The sequence below is a fragment of the Serinus canaria genome, chromosome 5, assembly GCF_022539315.1.
Source record: "Serinus canaria isolate serCan28SL12 chromosome 5, serCan2020, whole genome shotgun sequence".
In the NCBI taxonomy this organism is placed as follows: Eukaryota; Metazoa; Chordata; class Aves; order Passeriformes; family Fringillidae; genus Serinus; species Serinus canaria.
In genome coordinates this window covers 52,556,283-52,577,463 of record NC_066319.1, presented here as the reverse complement: position 1 = coordinate 52,577,463, position 21,181 = coordinate 52,556,283, and the positions used below count along the sequence as shown (strand labels likewise).

At 39.0% G+C, this 21,181-nt stretch overlaps 1 protein-coding gene across 4 annotated transcripts in view; it reads left to right on the top strand.

The window, feature by feature from the left end:
* Positions 1 to 21,181, top strand: part of PPP1R13B (protein phosphatase 1 regulatory subunit 13B) — an 82,267-nt gene that overhangs the window by 5,869 nt on the left and 55,217 nt on the right. For 3 of the 4 annotated variants that reach the window (XM_030240052.2, XM_030240051.2, XM_030240049.2), the window contains exon 1: positions 6,871 to 7,179. The exons of the other annotated variant lie outside the window; for it this stretch is intronic. In XM_030240052.2, coding sequence (XP_030095912.2) covers positions 7,171 to 7,179 — 9 coding nt within the window. In that variant the 5' untranslated portion in view covers positions 6,871 to 7,170. Of the gene's footprint in view, positions 1 to 6,870; positions 7,180 to 21,181 lie in introns of those variants that run through there. 4 annotated transcript variants of the gene reach the window in all.

Sequence of the window (21,181 nt, the reverse complement as noted above, 5' to 3'; positions counted from 1 at the left end):
GTATCTTCTTTGAATAAGTCAACCTAAAATAGATTCTAAACACATACCAGTGATACATTTTCTTCTGTCACTATTTCTAGAGCTTTTCACTGAATATTTTCAATAAGGTTCTATCAATGCCCTACACAATTCATCTGCTTCTGCCATTGACATTCTTCTGTTTATGCAGCTAAGAACTGTAGTAAACCTTGTTGTAGGATCACAGTAGTAAAAAAAAAAAAAATTATTCAGAAATTTATTTCTGGAAGATTACAAAACAGGGCACTTGGAAACAGAATCAGCTTGTCTCATTAATGTTCCCTGGACTAGAATATTGTTGCTTTATGTGGAAAAGTAATATTTACAGGAACAGAAGGGATGAACCTTAAGCATCAATAAGACACAAACCCGTTATTTTTCATAGCATGCAGAAATCATAATTGCAAATGTTAGATTACATCTGCTGGTCAGATTACCTGAGTGCAGATGTTCTTCTCTTAAAATGCACTACTAAAATAGTGTTTGTGACTGAAAAACTCAGATTGACAATTCACAAATAAAGCGTATATACCTGTATAGAAGACAGCCATGCTCTGACAATTTTTGGTAATCAAAAAGTGGTAATTCAAGGTGGTGTTTATGTATACATACACATATCTGTATGTGTATCTCTATCTATGCAGATACAAATGTGAGAGAGACAGTGCAGAAATGTTTTCCATAGAGATGCATGTTAAATTAGACCCTGTTTCACATCTGCAGTGGTATTTAACAGATTTAATACTCTTACTCTCTTAAGAGGAGACTTACCTTCTGTATTCTAATCTGTAAAATCTGTGATAAGTACATGCATAAAAAAAGGTAAAGAATGTTATTTCCACTAGTGTAGTCTTAATAATGTAGTTGTTTAAATACTAAGTAGAAACATATTTTTTTTAAATACACATTTAATTTGTTTTTTTTTTCTCCTACTCTGCATGAGCATTCTTCTGCTCAGAGGCATGTTTTCCTCTCTAAGCCTCCTTTGCACATCACTTTGTCAGTAATTGCTAGAAAATACCTTTTAGTACATCCCAGACTTCAGAACTGCAGAAGACTTTCCCAATCTGCCCTTCCAAGCTGCAGTCCTTCAAGTCCACCCATGACCAGGTTCAACAGCAGGAGCTTCATTACATGATAACGCCTTCATGTTTGTTCTTACTAGATCTGTTTACCTCAAGAAAGGTTACTAAGAAAATGACAAATTCTGGTAGGAGATGCACATTTCAAATTAAGCATTACTGGGTTTGAATATTGCAGTAATATAAATCTAATACGAAAACAAACATGCATCTGTTACAGCAGTAAACATAAAAAAGGAGATTGGTTTCAATTATATTAAATAAGTAGTTGGCCATCTAAGACAAAGGAATGATATGGTTAATAGAAAAGTTGAAGACTAAAAACCCAAAACTTTTGCAGCATGAGGGAAAAACCAATAATGTATCACAGAATTCTGCATTAGCCTTTTAGCTGAAAGAGAAAGTATTTGAAATCTCTTCACACAGAAACTGTAAAAAATACTTAAGTGGTGTTTTAAGTGTAAAAAACACTTAACTAAGTCATAGAAGAGATACCTGAGAACAATTTTAGTCTTACAGTAACAAATTAAAAAGCTGGGCTCAAACTTAAAACACGGTCCATCATTTTCCCCTCACACTAACCAAGAGGTACACCCAAAACACAATTGCACATAAATAAAAGAGAACTAAAGAGTGACGGATTGACTGTCCCTAATTAATGTTTCAACTAATGACCCATCATCTGGCTCATCTCAGATACTTGTACTCATCATGGGCATATTGAAAATTTCAAGAAAAAGGATTTTTATAAAGAAACATCCTGAGAGCTCAAATGGCTACAAAGCCTAAAAGTACAAGCAGAGAGAAATCTCCCAGGACATTGAAGTTTTTGTTTTCTCTACCTCTTTGCATATGGTTAATGGCTTCCTTGTTATAAATTACAGAGGAGCAGAACAAGATTTTCCATCTCTAAAGATGGTGGCATGTCATCTTACAGGACTGTGTCTTCTGTAGCTACAATATAAACCAATTCCTTTTAGTGCAATAATTTTATGAGAGTGGACAGCAACACAGTCCCAATGAGACCACAGCATTTTGCATTAAGTACTTGCTTTTGCATCACGTGTATTGGATTAAGTATACAATTTCTGCTATTGTTTAAAGAAATTACCTCTAATCCACCAAATGCAGGGCTGGAACACATGACATACCAGACACTCAAATCTCAGGAAGTGCACACAGCTATGCTACACACACGTAAGACTTCACTCCTGCTTTAATTGTTACACTTCTCAGAATGATGCACTGAGTGCTGGGCTATGGAAACTTCAGATCATGAGTCACCTAGTCCAGCATACATTACTTTAGAATATTACAAGGCAGTGATGAAAAAGTATCTTTCTCCTGTTCACGTGTCTTAAATACTGTATACCAAACAGACATCAAAGTGTTTCCTTTAGGTTATTATTTGTAGTTTATTTATCTCTGAACAGGTTTGGTGGGGTTTGAAGTGCCTTGGCTGTATGTGAATTCAAGCATGGCAGCATATGACTATTGTTCATTAGAAACACTTCATGGCTGCAGCCTTAGGAAGCCAATGTAATTCTGGAATGAAAGGCTACTTAAGGCCACAGTAACAAATTAATATACCTTTCCTTTACATATACACTCCTACTTTACACTGTAAGTCAGTAAAGATTTTAGGCTCCTGCTGTGAAACTCCCCTTGAAATAGTCAATGGTTTTGTTTGTATCATCTGTTACACAGCTCTGCACTGTAGCCACCCCATGAACTGCCTGGCAAGTTAGAAGTACTTCTGTCATTCAGCTTCTTAAATTGCTTACTTAGTCAGAGTGACTTCCACCTGCATTGCAGCAAATGTAAAATACAATTTTTGAAAGGAGAGTTGTATTCTGTAATAAAGTAATCCACTTATTCATTTAGCAAAGAGACATAATTTTCTTTAAATACATGCAAAATACCCCAGTGCCCCTACCCATACTCATTTTTAGAGATTTTATTCTGCCAGTTGTGAGAGAACCCATCTGAACTGTAGCCATCCAAGTCTGCTCCCCAATCAGACCTAGTCATCCAGGCTCCATCCTAAATCAATACAGAGATAGGCACCTTCAAAGACCAAGAGATTTAGATAGTGGGATGAGTATCTCGAGGTGAATGAATTACCTGCAGAACTGCCTCTCTCCCCTCCCCATCCTGATTATCTGTAGAAGTAGCCTCAATGAGTGATTGAAATGACACACCTAACTCCTACCTTAGTAAAGTTGGATCAGATGGATCCCACCCTAAGTGTTTGACCTCTGACACTGTTGCTGGCTATAAATAGCAGTATCTGTTATTTAAAATAATACCACATGAAAAGAAAAAAGTGTTACGTGAATTCAAAATTGTTTTCCTGTGACACCTCCAAAGCGTGAAAACATTTTCCTATGCTGTGGAAAAGCATCTTAAACAAGTGAATGCAAAACTGGAGAACACTTGGATCTCAGAAGGTAGGAAAACTCATTTTCCTCCTTTTGTCTATGCATAGAAAAGAAGTAGGAGAGATTCAGACATACTAGTTTTTAAAATTTTTAAAACATCTACCTTTGAAAATCTTGCTAGAAGATACTTAGAAAACACAAGTAGCATTCAGAATTTCTGCAGGAGTGCTCCTGAAAATTTTATTAGTCTGCCATCTTTATCTTTGTGACTCTCTGCTTGTCCTAAGAAAAATAATGATCAAATAAGAGGCCTGGCAATTTCTTAACAGAAGTTAAAACCCCTTTTTCCAATAAACCTAGGTTAAATACACACCATGTTTTGGTCATTTTTTTTCTATGTACCCATAAATTCCAAGTGTTTTAGCAAAACACTAGGTGACAGTCTATGCATTTCAATCAATTTTCAGTTTCTAGGTAAATATGACTTCTGCGCATCTCAAATACTCACCATGCCATAACCAATATGCAGTAATCCTTCATTTTTTTTTATGTCTTATCAGTCCAAAAAATGTGCGTTAAGCTACAGTGGTTTCAATTTGTAAAGTTTAATAGAATTGCTGAGGTTTTTTAAGAACCAAGAGGAGAATAAAAGATATTTGTATAACATATATTAATATTTACACCAACAAATAAGCACAAACCCTTTCCTTTAGAAAGTGGTCGACAAAATTAGAACACCTTTCACAAAGGAAGCAGATTTGGAAACAAATAATTTGGGTTTAGTACCTCTGGCTTTATCTGCTTCCATAACCAAATTCTCTTCCCTTATCTTCTTAGGCATTCCCCAAATCCTGACTGCTTTCATGCAACCTCAGTTATCCCAGAAAGGCAACTGAGTTGTAGATATCACTGGCCCCTTGCACCAAGCACCATAATGTCTACAAAACTGGACCTGTCATTTGGTATGGAAATGCATGGACAATGGGGAAAAAACGCTACATTTTTATAAGTGACCATTTTTTGCTCACAGTAAACAGATTTCTGGTTAAAAGTTGGAATCAGAAAATTTTATAAAGGCTGTTTTGTCTCTTGACTGCTAAGAGAGTGGTTCCCAAAAAGATTTTTCTGTGGGAAAAGTGTTAAATAACTTCCCATGCTGCAGGTAGAATTTTAAGTATTATACTTGGTAAATATTGATTAAAATTTTTTCTTTCTGCATTTCTGTAGAAAAATTGAGATGGGAAGAATTGAGACAAGTGATGTTTTCAAGGGAAGCAGAAATAGGAGTAGGAACAGACTTGCATATAAAGTACTTACTCTACCTTTTGAAGACATTTCCTCCTAGCTCTCAGTATCCAGTCTGTCTGGTTGCTGCACTGGCTGAACCTTCATCTGCCAAAAGCAACACAATGACAAACTTTTATACTACAGGCCATTATTCCAACAGAGGAGTTGCATGGAGGAGTGTCTGCATCCCCAGCAATTGTCTACATCATGTTCTCCCACTTTTCATTTTGTAGGTATTCCTGCTGTTGCAGTGGAAAAGTAGTAGTGGGATAATATTTACAGTATTTTAATTTTTGTTATTATTTTTGAATGCAGAGAAATGTCAGCTATCAAGTATACCTGGAAAAAAAAATCTAGACCATTGTTTGTGAATTGCTGGCAATGAAAATTAACCTAGTCAATGAGAAAGACAAATTTTTATAGAGCAAGTGGGAAAAAAGGTGCACAAATCCCTCAGTGTTAGAATTTTAGAATTTCTAACTTTAAAATTAGAATTACTGTAAGTAGGACAAATAAATTTCTATTCACTCCTATTATTTTGTTGATTAAAATTCAATATGAATTTGATGAAGATAAATCACTCTCCCCCCCCTTTTTTTAAGATAGATGACTATGAGCATTTTAGAGCCTGTTTTATTCAAGCCAGCCTAGTTCCTGGGTTAATACTCTTCTGAGTAGATCTTGGAGTTCTGTATGGGGCCAAAGCTCTGTGTGTGAGGTGGAATCACAGTCTACAAGAACCTGAGGATGATATTGCTGTGATTGCCAGCAAGTAGCACTCCAACTGGTACTTGCAAAATAATATTAAACTGGCAATGTACTATCTTGTGATGCTAATAGATTTTCCTTGTAGGACTATTTTAGTAAAAGAGGCAGAGGCTTTGACCTGTCAAAAAGCTGACACCAGAGCGAGCCTGTAAATGCACTAAGAAGGATACACAGTGAAATCTTAAGCATGTATGTATTAGGATAATTTACACAATTATCTGTTACAGAATCTTACATGAATAGATTATGCTTACCATTGAGGCTCATACATTAATGTGAGATTATTATGCTATTACCACTTACCTTCAATGACTTACACAAACGTTATCTAAGCTCCTCAAAAACTTGCCAAGTTAACATTTTTTTTCCACTCCTAGCTGAGATCTGTCACGGTGTTCTGCAAATAAAGTAACAAAGACTGGAAACCAGCCATTTTTCAGAAGGAGTTGGAGCGCTGGGTAGGTCCATGTATGCTGTAGATTAGGATTTAAGACTCCCAGCAATATGAAATTTGTCTACATCGCATGTGTTGCAGTACTAACATATGGTGATGTTTTGACTTCTAGATGAGCTTGGCTTCTTCCAAGCTGTTAACTTACATTTTGCTGTTGTAACTCTACAGAATGAGAGACTAGAAAATGAAGGAAACTGAACCTTACTTTCAAACACGAGACCAGATCTCATGAGTCTGACATCAGGACAAAAATACCTTTCCCCTCCTGCTGCTAAGCGGAGTTTTGTACATGAGGCAGATTTTACAAGGAAGGGACGGTGGAAGGAAGGCGACGCTAGGCATTACGCTATCCAAGGTGTGTTTCGGACCAGGACAAGCTGCCGGGAAGCGACCTCAGCTCAGAGGCACGGGAGACCACCGACCCCCGTGTTACCGCCCAGCTCCCCCCGCACGCCCAGCGGGCCGCGGGCAGCTACAGCGGTGGGGCTGGGCCGGGCGGAGCCGCCCCGCATTCCCCGCATTCCGGGGGCACAGAGCGCCCGGGGCCGCTACCCCTTCCTCCACCGCCCGGGGCCGGGAGCAATGGGCCGTGGGCAGCCCGCCCAGAGGAGGCGGCGCCCGCCGGGGCCCTGCCCGGGGGCAGGGCGGCAGAGCACCGGGAGAAGGAGGCCGGGCGGGGGAGAACCGGCGTGGCGAGCCTCACGCTCAGCACGGCGCTGCGGGAGCGAGAGGGTCCCGGCGGGAACGGGAGGCGGGCGCGGGTGCCGGTCCCGCATTCCCGGCCCGGCCCCGCGGTCACGTGCGGCTCCGCTGCGCCTCCCCGCACGGCCCCGCCCCGGCAAGGAGGCGGTGGCGGGGGTTAACCCGTGGCGGGGCGGCGCGGGCGGAGCGGAGCCGAGCAGAGCAGAGCAGGAAGCGCCCGGGGAGGGAGGCGGGAGAGGCGGCCGCGCTCCGGAGGAGGAGGAGGAAGGGGGTTGGGAGCCCGGGAGCCCGGCCGCCGTCGCCGCCTTCGCCTCTTCCTTCCGCCCGCTGCGCGGAGCGAGGCGCGCGGGAGGCACCTGTCACAGCCGCCAGGGCGAGCGCGGCGTCCTCCGCGGTGAGAGGCGGCGGCGGCGGCGGCGGCAGCAGCAGGAGAGGCCCGGCACAGCTCAGCGGGCCCGGCGCGGAGAAGGCTGCGGAGATGATGCCGGTGAGTGAGAACGGGGAGAGTTCGCGTTGTCGCTCCCCGGCCTGGCGCCGCGCTGCCGGGCGCTGGGACGCCTCGCCGTTTCCTGCGGGGTTGCCGGCGGCGGATGGAGTGCGCGGCGCCGCCGTCATCCCCGGGCCAGCCGGGACAGAGGGCTGCGGGGCTGCGGAGACGTCGGCGGGCTCCGTGCCGGGGGTGGGGCCGCGGGTCACCGCCGTCCCCGGCTGAGGGGGGGCACGACCTGCCCCCGCCCCTCCACCCGCGGGGTCTGCACCGGCCGTGACAGGTCCGGGGTCGCGTCCCCCCGGGCTGTGGCGGAGCGGCGCCTCACGCACCCCAGCGGGGAGCGCGGGGGTCGCCTCCGGGTCGCTGCCGGCCGCCGAGGCCCGCCGTGAGGCGTGGGGGGTGCGTTGTGTTTGGGTGAGTGGGTGTGCGGGCGGTGTGTCTGTTTGTTTCGGGGTTTTCCGCCCAAATCCCGATTCCTCGCCGCCCGGGCGCGGGGAAGGGCTGAACCGTCCCGGGGCAGGCGGCTCCGGCCCTCCTGTCGGGGTCAAGCGAGCGCAGGCGGCAGCACCCTGTCAGCCTGGCTCCCTCCTCGGTTCCTGTCACCGCTTTTGTGAAACCGTCACTCATTTATCGAAGACAAACCCTTTCGTTTTCCTGCAAGCAACCTTGATTGTCTTCTGTGACAGAATCCCTGTCCGTTTCCTGCCCCCCGCTTCCCTCCCTTGTCGCTGTGGGCTGATGCAGTGGTCAGAAGAGAGTTGTTCCTGATGACTGTTCGTTTTATGACAAGATCCTCTGGGACGGAGTAATAAACAATCACATTCCTGTTGTTGATTTCTTTCAAACTCTATTTGATCTCAAATGCGGCTTTATGAGATATTCCAATATAAGGGGCTATCTCCCATGTTTTCTCTAATTCTAGTAGAAATTAGCTTTTTATTTACAGTTCCTCTGCAGTGTTTGCAGCTGAAGCACTGCAGCAGAATGTTTCTGTGTGAGAACATTAAAGACATCTTTAACAAGATTTTATTGCTCTAAATTTGTTTTGTGATCGAGAGGAGAAAATAAATAGCTCAAACTGGGTGTAAAATTTCAGATTGAAGAGTACAGGTAGTGTTTAAAAGCCAGGTATTATGACAAGCTTTTTAACATCATGTGCACTTTAACTTCCAGCTGCTGGGTGCCAAAATACTCTATTGATAGGGATAAGAATTGCAGTGTGCTGGGCGTGTTAGAAACCAGCAACAAAGTTCATGGAGTTAGACTTGTGCTATGAACTTATGTATGTTAGCATGTAGAAACAAAAACAAGGTGACAGCTTCATCTTCCTTCTCAGCTTGGGTTATGCTTTACATTCATGAAATTCCTATTGAAAACCCAGCATGCCAATGACATGCTAAGTCAGAACAAACGTATTTGCTTCCCATTACTAACCTGTGTGTGGGTTTCAGGTTAACGTCATTGGGTAGTGCAGGGATTGACTTCTTAGAAAGTTTCTTTTTACCTATTTGAGTGTTTCTGCCAGTGTCTTGTGTTGCCTTCTTGCTTGTTCAAATGTGGTGGTTGTTTATATTTATTGGAAGGTGGTTGAAGATTCAGACTTTTGACTGTGTTTGTGAAACACACTTCAAAGCATTTTTAACTGACGGATGAATTTTAATAAAAACAAATTACCTTGCTACAGGAGTAGTAGTCTTAGAAGCAGATTAGAGCTTACTGAGTCCAAGACCTAAAATAATAAATATTTCATTTTTCTAAAGCCATTTTAGATGCTGTAATAGACAGTCTATCAGCCAGCAATATGTATATTTAAATAAATATGTGTATTTAAATGGACTTGTGACAGTGCCTTCAGTCGTCCAGTTTTTCATCCCAGCTAGACTACAGGGGTGATAAAACCCAACTGCATTTACTGGACTCATCAATATATAATATCTAAATAATATGAACATATGGCTGTAGAACTGGACCAAGTGTTTTGGGTTTTTACTCATTTTTTTGGATTCTGAGACTAGAAAAGTTAATGATCTAACTTTTTACCTTAGAGAATTCCTTGACTTCATATTCATGGTAGCTTTTTTTTTTTCCCTGTTGGACTTTGGTTTGTGGGTATTTTGGGCTTTGGGTTTTGTAATATAATTAGCAAAAACATAAACTAGCGAGGGGAGAGAACTGCTAGACTTACCTACTTGTTACATCACCATAGTTAATACTAAATGCTAAACTTTCGTAGTTTCTTATGATTCACATTTTTTAGACTTATAGTAACTGATTTGGGCCACTTTTGTGCTGGTAATTTTTTTGGCATTTTTACAACCAATTCAAGAGTGAAGTAGTATCTGAAGTCCATTTTTCACCTTTGGTGTATGTTGTGATTTTTTTTTTTTCTCCTCTCACATGGGGAACACTGTTACTTCTCAGAGGTTTTTATCAATTACAGTTTCTTTTGTGAGTGGGATACTTCCCACTCTGTTCTTCAGCATCCTTTTCTTAGAAGGATCTTATTCATTATCTTTTTTCATTTTGCTTATTCTGGTTCTGAAAAGTACAGAATAACTGTGTTCTTGGTCCTGAACACAGTTGAGCTTGAAGAAGAATTAATGATTTAGACTACAGTTTTCTCACCTGTTTGGTTTTTTTTTTTCCCTTTGCTTTGCTGACAAGACATATCAATTGTAAACCCTTTCATTACCTTCAGGAGATAAGGACTATGTCTATGGTGAGCTTATGATGCTACACTGAAAATCACCTCTGCTAAGTGTTCCTATATCAAGTGTGCCTTGATTAGAGGGGTATTTTACACTGAAAAGTAAATGTTATTGTTTCTTTCCTTCTTGGAATAAAGTATGCAAACATAGGACTATGATATCCCTTCAAAGAGGAAATCTTTTGGGTGAAAACAACCAGAGTTACATTTATTTGCAAAATTATTGTGGATATAGCTCCTTTTACAGCCACAGAATCTACAACATGATTGGAGGAACTTAGTTATGTATATTTTTGTTTGTTTGACCCAGTAGACAGGCTTTTATTTGTGGTACTTTAGGGTTTGTGTTTGAAAGAGTGTTGGAAACTTTCCCTTAAATAATGCAATTAATGCTTTTTTTTCTTGGATGGTTGTTCCAGAATCACCTCTTTTGTCAAGTATTAGCATTTTTCTTAGGCACAGGGGTGTGCACAAGAAAAAAGTCACTTACAGAAAAGTGACAGTTTCCCCACTCATAAAAAAATACAATGCAGTAAGGAACTGATACGTTGGAGAAGCATGTGACACTTTCCTTTTTTGCCTTAATTTGGAGTATAATTCTTTCCCAGCATGTGAGGTAACAGCCCACTGAAGAACTATGTAGAGTTTGTATACCATCAGTAACGTGATAACACAGGTGATGGTGGGTGCTGTGTAAGAAATTGTGATGGATTGAATCTTTTAGGAGGAAGAGTTGGTATTACAAGTTCTCCTAGCAGAACTTTTCTGGTTCTGCCTTGAACTCATGAATATCAGTGAGGCTGCAGCCATCATTCACATTTTGGAAAGCACCTGGGAGGAACCTTATGAGACTTTGTGTGAGGTTAGAGGTACTGGACACATCCGTGTGTAAGATCAGGTAGTTGTGATGGTTTTTTTCACAGAAGGGACAGTGAAAAGTTTGGAGTGTTTAGTGGGTTTATTTTATTTTTTTTCTAGTTAGTTTTGTGGGACGCTGCAAGTCTTCTCTGAAGAAGCCCATGACTAATGCATATTTTATGTTAGACTAGAGAATTTATACAGAAGTTCCTGAGCAATGAAGATGAATGCTATGATAAAATACAAAGCAAAGATGGATATCCACAGGAGTTATTTTTCAATTAAGCTGGTAATTAAGAAAAAGTGGGGGGTTTGGTGGACTTTTTGTTCTTTGGTTGGTTTTTTTGTTTGTTTTAAAATGAGTATACACTTGTCCTGTGTTCGGTCTAAAACATTTTCCAAAAAGTCCAAAGTTGGCACTGTTTATTATATTGCTTATAATTTAAAACCAAATTATTCTTAAATCAGTGTCCCCTGTTATCTTTCCATAGGAAGGTTGCTACTGATAAAATTAAAGATTGTAGAGGAAGACGTGTCACTTTAATACACTTAAATCAATATTATGAATTTTCATTATTTTAATATGAGCAATTTTCAGTGATAGGGAGATACAATATATTGTGATTAATTCAGAGCTGTATAGTTCTCAGCAATACTGATATCCTTGTTTGCTGAATAAATCTGAACTGACTGTAGAGAATAATTTGCATGTTTATCAGCCATTATTAATGGAGTTATTTATTGCAACAAAGCTTAAAGGCCATTTCATGTTTTTTTGGATCATGTCACTATTTTTTTAGGTTGACAGAATATGGCCTATTCTGTCGTAAAAATAAGTTCATCAGCTTCACCATGTCAGCAAATGTATTATACACATGCTAGTCTGATAATAGAATATTTAAATATATTTATTAGATATGTGTGGGTCTGTGAAACGTATGAGAAATTGAGGGAAAGGATGCTCTCTCATATGTTAATATAGTTGAGTTTGTTGTCCATTGCAGACTTCAGAGAAAATAACTGTTTGTTTGAAAACAAAATTCCATTCCACCAGATTGATTTTTTTTTTTTTTAACAAAGCCCAGTTTCATATAAAATACATTATTAAAAAACCCAAACCTTGCCTATTCATATATTTATATTTAGATGCATACAGCTGTGGAGCAGCCCCCATTATGCCAAGAGCTGCCCAAAGACAGAAAAAAGGCAGTGCTTTTTTGTAAAGAATTTGAAGTCTAATGCTTGGTATTACAATCAGTGCTCATGTTTATTATCTTCTTAAATGTCCAGGGAGTTCAATAATTTTTTTTGTCTTTGTAAACTACTGGCATCTTTAAAAATAAAAAATCTTTGCTGAGAATAGAGGTCTGAAGAGGCAAACAAATTATTGCCTGATTTGGGGAGTGGGGGGAAGGCGTCTTGCTCCCTTCTCTTATGACTCACTGTTGGAATTTACAAGTCTTATGTGTTTGTCTAAATTAAAAGCTTAGTATTACCATACATTAATTACTAGCACAAGATAGCTCAAAATACTTAACCTCTTAAATGAATGTGCTAGCCTGGGATATAGGAGGTTCATTCCTGGGTTTGTGTAAGACCCCAGCAAAAGGAAATTTTAAACTTTTTTTCTTAAATTGAAAAATTATATTATTATGTGATCCAAAATATATTTGAAATCTTTCTGCATTTATGAACAGTTTTTCTGTCAGCCTTGAATCTGGTGTCTCACTTGTTCTTAAATTGTGGTAAGATTTTTAAGTAAACAAATATTCTAAGATAAGAATTTTAACACTTCAGGCTGGTACATTTTTCTGGGAGTTGGGAAATCTGCCATTATCATCTATTAAACTTGAAAGCATGTAATAATCTCGAATGTGTTAGGCAATTTATCAGTGGAGTGTGCTCTATGTTTTGAGGTTCTGGAAGCAATTTTTTTATGACAGACAATAATAGAATTATATTGTGCAATAATAGACACCATCCTTCAGAAGCAGATTTGTGTGTCAAAGGTGACAATGGTACCTGGAGGACAAAGCATAAATTCTGTAATAACTCAAAGGACCAGCAAGAATACGAACTGCTTAGCAGAGGGACAAAAAATGTTTTGAACTTCAAATTTCAGTCACTTTACCTGGGTTTTAGGTCACCCTGTTATTTTTCTTAGATCATGCTTGGAAGCAAGTATGTGTGCTTTACTGGAGAGCAGGTTTATCATTGTGGTGCAGTAGGATGTTGGAGCAGCTGAATTCCTTTCTGGGCTGAGGTTTCACAATGGGGATGAGCTGGGTTAACCATTTCCTGTAGCTCTGGAAGAGGCTGCTTCCTCTTTCTTGCTGCCCATTCCCCCCACTGGCTGTGGATGGACTGCACTGCTTGTCTCAGCAAACCCATCCAGCTCACTAAACATGTATCAATAGCTGTATACAAAGAGCATTGCAGAGATTTATGTACCTGTGTGCATGTATATGAGTATATGCATGTGCGTGTGTGTGTGTATTGCATGGACTGTTGTCTTGTCCGTGTTGCTACAGGAGGGAGCAGACTGCTTGGCTAAGATTGATACCAGAGAAGGGGACTGCCAAGTGGAATCTCTCTCTTCGAGTATTTTTGTTTATTCAGTTCAGTTTATTGTGGAGCTCTACCCCAGGCAATGTATTTTGAACAGGTGAGTAGAGCAGTGAGGTAAAACTGAAGTCTCTGCAGAGCAGTAACATTGTTACTTCAGAGATAAGTTATGGTTTCACTACTTTCCACATCTTTATTGCATACCCAGTAACAATTTACATTTTCTCTGAAATGGGAAAAAGTAAGGGATATTGGTTTTTTGGTAAAATATGTGATCTTTGAGGAAATCTTGAGAAACAAATATAAAGATGGGACACAAAAAAAAAAAAAAAAAAGGAGAACCAATAAAATTTAACTGGCAGTTGCTAGTCTTTCATCATTTCCTACCCTTCACTTTGCAGTAGTGCATTCATTCTGATTTCTGCTCATTATTTCCTTATTCTTTAGATTCATAGTGTATTCTAGCCTAGTTCTTTGCTAGTGGAAGTACAATTAAGATTTTTTAGTTTCCAGTTCACTGCTTTGCTTAGCAGCAGAATTCTATTTATGTGTGAAGAGTGTAGCTATAAAATACTTTATTTAAGGAATTTCAACTCCAGCAGGAAGCAATCTTATCTAAACTTGCATATGTTGCAGACACTGTATTTAACCCATGTGTCCTTTTGTCTGTTTGACAAAAAGATTTCAGAATTCGCATGATTAAACTTTTGTTTATAAATTCAGAATGGGGGAAGAAACGGAGGCTTCAGATTTGTGTAAGTGAAATGGGTGTAACTGCAGGGGTTGCTGAAGTCCTGCATCCCTGCTGCCCCCTCCCTTGAATTGGCTCTCTCTGGTATTTATCTGTTTCTGTGCTGAGCTGTTTGCAAACTCAGCAGGAAGTTGTTTGCCTTTACTTTTTTTTTTTATTCCTTTGTTTCTTTTTTTTTCCCTGCCAGGATGCTTCTCTGCCATCTGAGCACACTGAAACTGACTCAGTGCAGGGTCAGATAAGCACCGGAACCAGCCCAAGAAAGGGCAGAAGTGTGTAGATTGCAGGAAGTATGTAATCAGTTTTATCAGTTTAGGTTTGGATCTTGTAGCCTGAAACGACTCCATGGTGGTGAATGAATATGGATGGGGAGATGGATTCATACCAAAAGCATCTAGATCTATGTCCAGAATGGCAAACAACATAACTTCCCTGTTCTCTGAAGTCAGAACAAGTAAATAGTGAGTTACTAAGGTCTCTGCCAGGCTAATCTAGGAGAGTCTCTCCAGTCCCAAATCCCATGCTCATAAGCCCAATGCATTGACTAGCATCTGAATTAATTCTGTGTTCTAATCTCTTGGGAGCCAGTTGGACACTGGGAGACCAGTAAGCCTTGTTCTCCTTAAATCCAGAATTTGTCTGTCCAGACCTACTAAGGTAAATAGCTGAGAATTGTTGAGAGTTCCTCTATTAGATGAAAAAAGTAGACAGAGCTGCATTAACGTGTGGAGGAAAGTCTTGCCTGGATTGCTCTCTTGTTTTTAAAGGGAAAGAAACAAGAGTGGTTTGAGACTGGCAGGGTTTACCACAGCCATTACGTACAGGCTTACCTGCTTAATTTTTTTTTTTTTTTTTTTTTTAGTTTCTCTAAGAAGCTGGTTTCTTAGTTTATAGTAACAGGTTCAGTTTGAGAAGACATTCTTTGAATGCATTTTTGCATGAGGAAAATCCTTTTTTAATCCTGTTTCCTAATGCAATTTGTCTAATTTATGTTTCACAACAGTACTGCACCTGTTGGTATTCTTACTGCTGCTCTGCAGGTGATATTTTCAACATACTAATGGTAGTTTCAACATAATTCAACTTTTTATTTTCTTACCTCCTCCCCCTCCCCCCATGCTTACTACTTTATAACAAACACACTTCATAAAGCATATCTGACTATTTTCTGAAATCTTAACCAGGGTGGTGGTCAAAATCTGTCCTGAATTTATTCTAGACGGAGGGGTTTTCAAATTACTTAAATCCCAAACATTGTCATAATATGTCTTTAATAAATGTTACTGATATCTCAGTCACTTCCTTTGGAGAGATAAAATGTAAGGAGAGGATATTTTCACATTGTTATGGTATAATTGATGTCTGTAAGATGGTTGGCAGGCTGTTAGGGTTTCATAGAGAGAATAACGTGATAGCCAGAGCATAAACCATGTGATGGTATGGACAGCATAGGAAACTAGTATTCCAAACAAGTTTAAACAATTCAGCCAGTGGTTGTTTGAAACTGTTACCCACTGACAGTTGAACTAACTTGTTTGGGCATCTGACAAAGCATCTGTGAAGCCATTGCTTACAAATCCTATAAGATAATTTTTATACTACATGGGTATGTTAGATACCTAACTTATTCAAATATATATGTCAAAGTAGTCAAACCTGGTTCTTCGTGTTAAAGTTGCTATTCAGATCTATCCACAGAGAAGTGGTTAGATTTTGCTGCTGTGTAATTAAAAGGCAAGTTCTTGGAACTGAAATTTTGAATGATTTTTCAAACTAGTGAATGGGTTAATTGCTGTTCAGGCACCAAACAGTTGGACTGTAGATATGTTTTGGGAGATGACTGAGTTCTTGAAACAGTGTCTTGTAAAAATAAACTATGAAACTCTTCTCTGTGTGCAGCTTCATCTCTGCATGCAGCTCTGAATGTCTCAGCATGCCTGATGCTTAATTTCCTAATGTTCTGTTTTATTGTCCCAAGTCCTCTAAGTTTCAGTCAATATTAGCTGCAAGTCTGAATCACATAACTCTGATTGTGGAAAAAAGATATGTAATGGTTGACCTCCTTTACACTTCTAAACCATGTCAGGTTCAATGCAATTATTTTAAAACCATATCACTTGGATTTGAGTCTGTTCTAGCCCATGCCACTTGGAAATATTTTCAGTCCTTTTTCTGAATAGTTTTTTTGGTCTACTAATAGTACAGTGTAGCTTTCATTTTATTGTTATTTATTAACACTTCAGCAAGGGCTTGTTGGATATGGGAATGTGCTATGCATATCCAGGCTTTACACTCAAACAAATAAATTTCAAGTCCTGTTTGCAGTGCTCTCTTCCTGCCAAACTCCTGGCTGCAGTACTTTATTTTTACCTTTTCCCCTCACCCCCAGATGGTGGAGAGCAACAGTATTTGTTTCTGTCAAAGCCATAGGAGGTAAAGTTGTAAAGGAGGTTAAATCAGTTTAAATTCTGTTTAACCCAGTGTGATTTTGAAATCCAATTCAATACTTACATTGGACTAATTTAATTTGTATATCAGGTATTTTAGTTTTGCTCATTTTTAGCTAAACAAAGTACTTTTGAATTGGATCCACTTTCATGAGTACCAACCTCTAGAATATTTTGATAGAGGAATTCTTGTGGTTATAGTTCAAAATTATAACCTGAAAAAGCACTTTAAGGGACATAAAAGAAACTACATCAGAGGATTTACTGTACAGTGTTTCTAATATGGTATTTTTGTGTTTCTGGGTGTTTTATAATATTCAACTTGACAAATCTTTGTGATCTGAGTCTTCAAGGCATTACTGGATTACCCCCATTTGCTGCTGCTCCCTTCCCCCGTCCATCTGAAGCTACCAAATAGTGCTCAGTTCTAAAGAACTGAGAAGCTTTGACACAAAATTACAAGGAAGAGTGATCTGGAGCCTGTGTGTAGTTGCCTTTATCTTTTCTGAGCAGGAAAAAGCTTTTAGTCAGCTTTTTTTTATCTCTCCAATGATTTAGAAATTTTTCAAGCACTGAGGTTTCAACAGCCTCTTTTTTTCCAATGCTCAGGGATGATGTGTCTGAATTTGTCTTCCTCCCCCACCACACCTGAAGTGGGGACCAAAGTCTTTCAGTGATTCTTCTTGTTAATTAGTGCAGTTTTCTTGTGAGACAAGATGTGTTCAAAGATGTGAAAGAAAGCAAAAATATGAATGTTTTCATGTAGATTTGTATTTTTTTTATAAATCAGTAGCTGTAGTCCAAATGGAATAAACAGTCTGGTTTCCTGTGGGCTTAAGGGTGCCACTGTGTTTCTAACATCTTTTGGAGAGCAGATTGTAAAATCCCTTCCATTCATTCCAGCCTCAAATGGGAAAAAGGAAAAAGCCCAGAACTCATTCTCTGTGTAGGTTATTGAGTGTACAGTTGTTTGTAGTGTAACATCATGTTTTTACCTCATGGCATAGGCTTAAGAAATGCATAAACTTGGTTGTCAGTTCCCTGAAGTGGAAGTGATATGTAAACCTAGGTACCTGTCTTATTAAGTGTTATTAATTTATAATGATCTGTGAAAATATTGATTTTGTTGTTATTGCTGATGGGGTTTTGTTTTTATGTTTGTTTGTTTTCCAGTATGATCCATGGATTTTTGCTTGGTCCTACTGTAGAAATAGAAAGAGAATACATAGAAAAAACCCCAAGGTGTTTGGGTTTTTAAAGTCTTGGATGCAAATGTATAAGAAGTTAATTTTCATCTTGACGTAATGTTAAGGTGTCTGTTTAGATTCATTTTCCACAAATATGGAAATGCTTGGCTTAGAGAGCCTCTGTGCAATCATGCATATTTGTAGTTAAGCATGTTTAAAATAATTTTTTTTGCACATTCAGCATTTACAATATGGCTTATATAGCAAGTGGAGAGAAGTGACAATAGTGAAAGAGTAAAATAGGCTGGCCAAGTGACACAAAGGTTATTAAAACAAATAAGCCTTAATTTTAAATTACTGCTACCCTGCCTGCAGTATGGTGTTATATTCCTTCTGAACTCTTGCTTTTCTTCTTACTTGTTCATTACTTTTCTAAATGTTCTTAGCTGCTCACACCTATCAGTTTTCATCTCTAGCTTTATATTCAATAGTTTTCCATTTTGTACAAGTGTTTGATGCAAAGTTGTATACATTTCAGAGAATTAGACTTTTGAATTTTCCTCTATATCCTTTTTTCCTCCAGCATTCCGTGTAGTTTACAGAGATCACGAGTGTGTTAATATTGAAGTACTTTAGTGGGATCACAGGCTGCAATTACTTCCCTGCTGAGTGATTTACATAGTCTGCAGGTGTATAGATTTGCTACATATGAGCTTTGTCATACAGGGCAAAACTTCTTGGATCTTAAATGGGATTTTTTTTGCATTTAATGTAGGAAAACAGCTTATGTCAGTGAAATAGTTCATCTATCTTACCTCCTTCATTTAGAACATTCAAAACTTCTTGAAATTTTAGTGAGGAAAATCCCTTTCTTTTTTTAATTTAGGATTTTGAGGCTGATACATTAAGCAACCAGCGACTGGTATTCTTATCTCTCTACATACAGCCTAGATTTGTATTTACCTGTCTGACAGTAAGAGTTCTAAAGCAGCCAAATGCCTGCACTGGATCAGGTACTCAGTGGGAGATGGTACTTTCACAGAACATGAGGGGCTACTCTGTGTTTGTATTGGTTTTATTATTTATCTGATTTAACAAATTACACACAGATGTTTTCCATTATTTCAGGAGGGAATGACAGCATGAAAGGGAAATTCAGTGACACGTGTTTATTTTAGTTCCTATTCTTCTTTTGAAATAATCCAGTTATCCAATAGGTATGACAGGCTTCAGTGTTTGATCCTCCCATATACTGCTGTTCTGCATGTCTGTCTTGCCTTCCTAAGTAAGGCTTTTATAAATTTGAGGGGCAGTTTAGAAGAATTCAGACCATAGCCATGGTTGAAAGAGTGGCACAGTATATGTTAAAACAGACCCAGCTTTTCCTCTCAAATATTTATTCATGTGATAGTTTGTTTTTCTGGCAGATCAAGATACAATCTGGTTTTGGAGAACAACCAGATTAGATTTTTTCCATCCTTCCTAAAGCAAAACAACCCTTCCCTTTTAAGAAATAACCTTGAGTTTCTCATTTATTTAAAATGTTCTTAGTTGCTAACAGGTTATTTTTTTTAAGTTACAGCATTTTAAACATCTGACGCTATTCTACCAGTGATATTCTCAATAAATCTCTCAACGTGGTACATGTTTGCTGTGCAGGAAGGAAGAATACTGCATGGGATCAGAATGTTTTTGTTAGTGACAAAGTGCATTATGGAGGGACAGTCCTGATTCTGAATGTCAAAGCACATCAAATAAAGTATCTCATTAGCTTTGTTTGCTCTGCTGCTGCTGGTAGGGAAGGGTAAGGTAAAAATGCTGTGGCTCACAAGCGAAGCTGAGAGCTCCATACTTTTCTGTTCTTGCAGTTAATGTGCAATGTGCTACACAAAATGTGGCTCATAACTCTGAGAGAGATGGGTTGTCTGGTTCTGCTGATATTTCATAATTGTTTGTTTTGTTTTTTTTTTACCCTTGGGTCCCTCCTCTCTCTATCTACAAAGGGAGGGATCAGGCTGCAGAATGGTGCTTTGCTCCTGCAGTTGTAAGGGCTAAAAGCCCTCTTGGTGCTGCTGCACTGCCTGTTCCCCATGCCCAATCCTGTATGGTGCTGACAGGAACGATGATAAATATTTGCTGTCCCTTGACATGATGAGACAGTCAGAAACATAGTTTACAGTATATTCTCTGCTGCTTGAATTACGTCCAGCGAGAAGACAGACTTTGCCAAGAATGGAGTAGTGCCTGAACTATAGTATTTTTAGGTATAAATATATGGTGGTGTTGTTTTTAAGATGGTTGTTCCACTTAATTTTTTTTTTTTTTTTTTAAGAAAAATGAGTCATGGAAATATCTTTTGACAATTGTTAGGATCATTTGCTCTTAGGAGTTCTGCTCCTGTCATTGCCCCTTCAACAGGAAAATCACTTCTGTGACTTTTGAGACAGTCAGAGCCTTACATGTAAATGCATTTAAAGATAAATACTTACTGTTTGTCATTGTCATAATAGCAACAAAGACTACTATTGCACAATGAGAGGATAGCAGAGCTCCCGTACTGCAACCTTGCCTAATTAGGTGAAACTTGATCTAGCCTATCTTGTTCCTGTCACAACTGTGGCCTGTCTTGTTTCTTTAGAACATCTTATCACTGCTCGTCATTACTGCCTGAATTCATGTGCCAGTAGACCAAAAATACTCCATTTAAGTAGTTTTTCACTGTAGTTGTTGCACAGAAACTGTTATTAGGTTTTAGCTTTGCACAATATTTTTATATTCACTGCTATTTATAACTGTCCACATGAAAAATATTTTAAGGATGGTTCTTCAGAATATTGTAAAAGCATCAAAAGGGAAATCTTGGCTACCGAAAAAGACTGGACTTAAGTCTAAACAGTGGACCAAGGACAGAATTATAAAAAAGAAGGTGGGCCAACACTGGTTTTTGTTTATTTACTGTAATCTTAAGCAGTTTTGGATTTCTTTTTGTAAAATCAAACAGTGACTCTTTATAATGGATTAGAGTGTGTGTGTGTGTGAGAGAGATTTTTTACTTGAACATCAGGGATTTTTGCCTTGTATGAGTTTCTTCTGTATATAAAATGCCTGAAATTTTTAGTTTTACCTTGCATAGCTTGATTTATTATTATTATTACCTTTTGATTCAACCGAAGTGGACTTCTGAGTATAAAACAATAGATTTTAATTTATAAAACTGCTGCCTTAAAACTAAAGAAATGTTTTGGAAAGAGTTATTCCACTGTGATGGAAGGAAAATTCTGCTGGTTTGCCTGTTGAATCCCCAAGGATGTATTCACTTTTCATTTACTATTTTTTACCAAGCCAGATAACATCTTTACATCTAAGATTGAATGGCTGGTATTCCCTGAAAGCAATGCACTAAACAATCAGTATTTTGTTAATACTTCCTGCTTAGTGAAAGAAAGCTATGGTAGTACTTTCTGCATTGACACTATTGAAAACA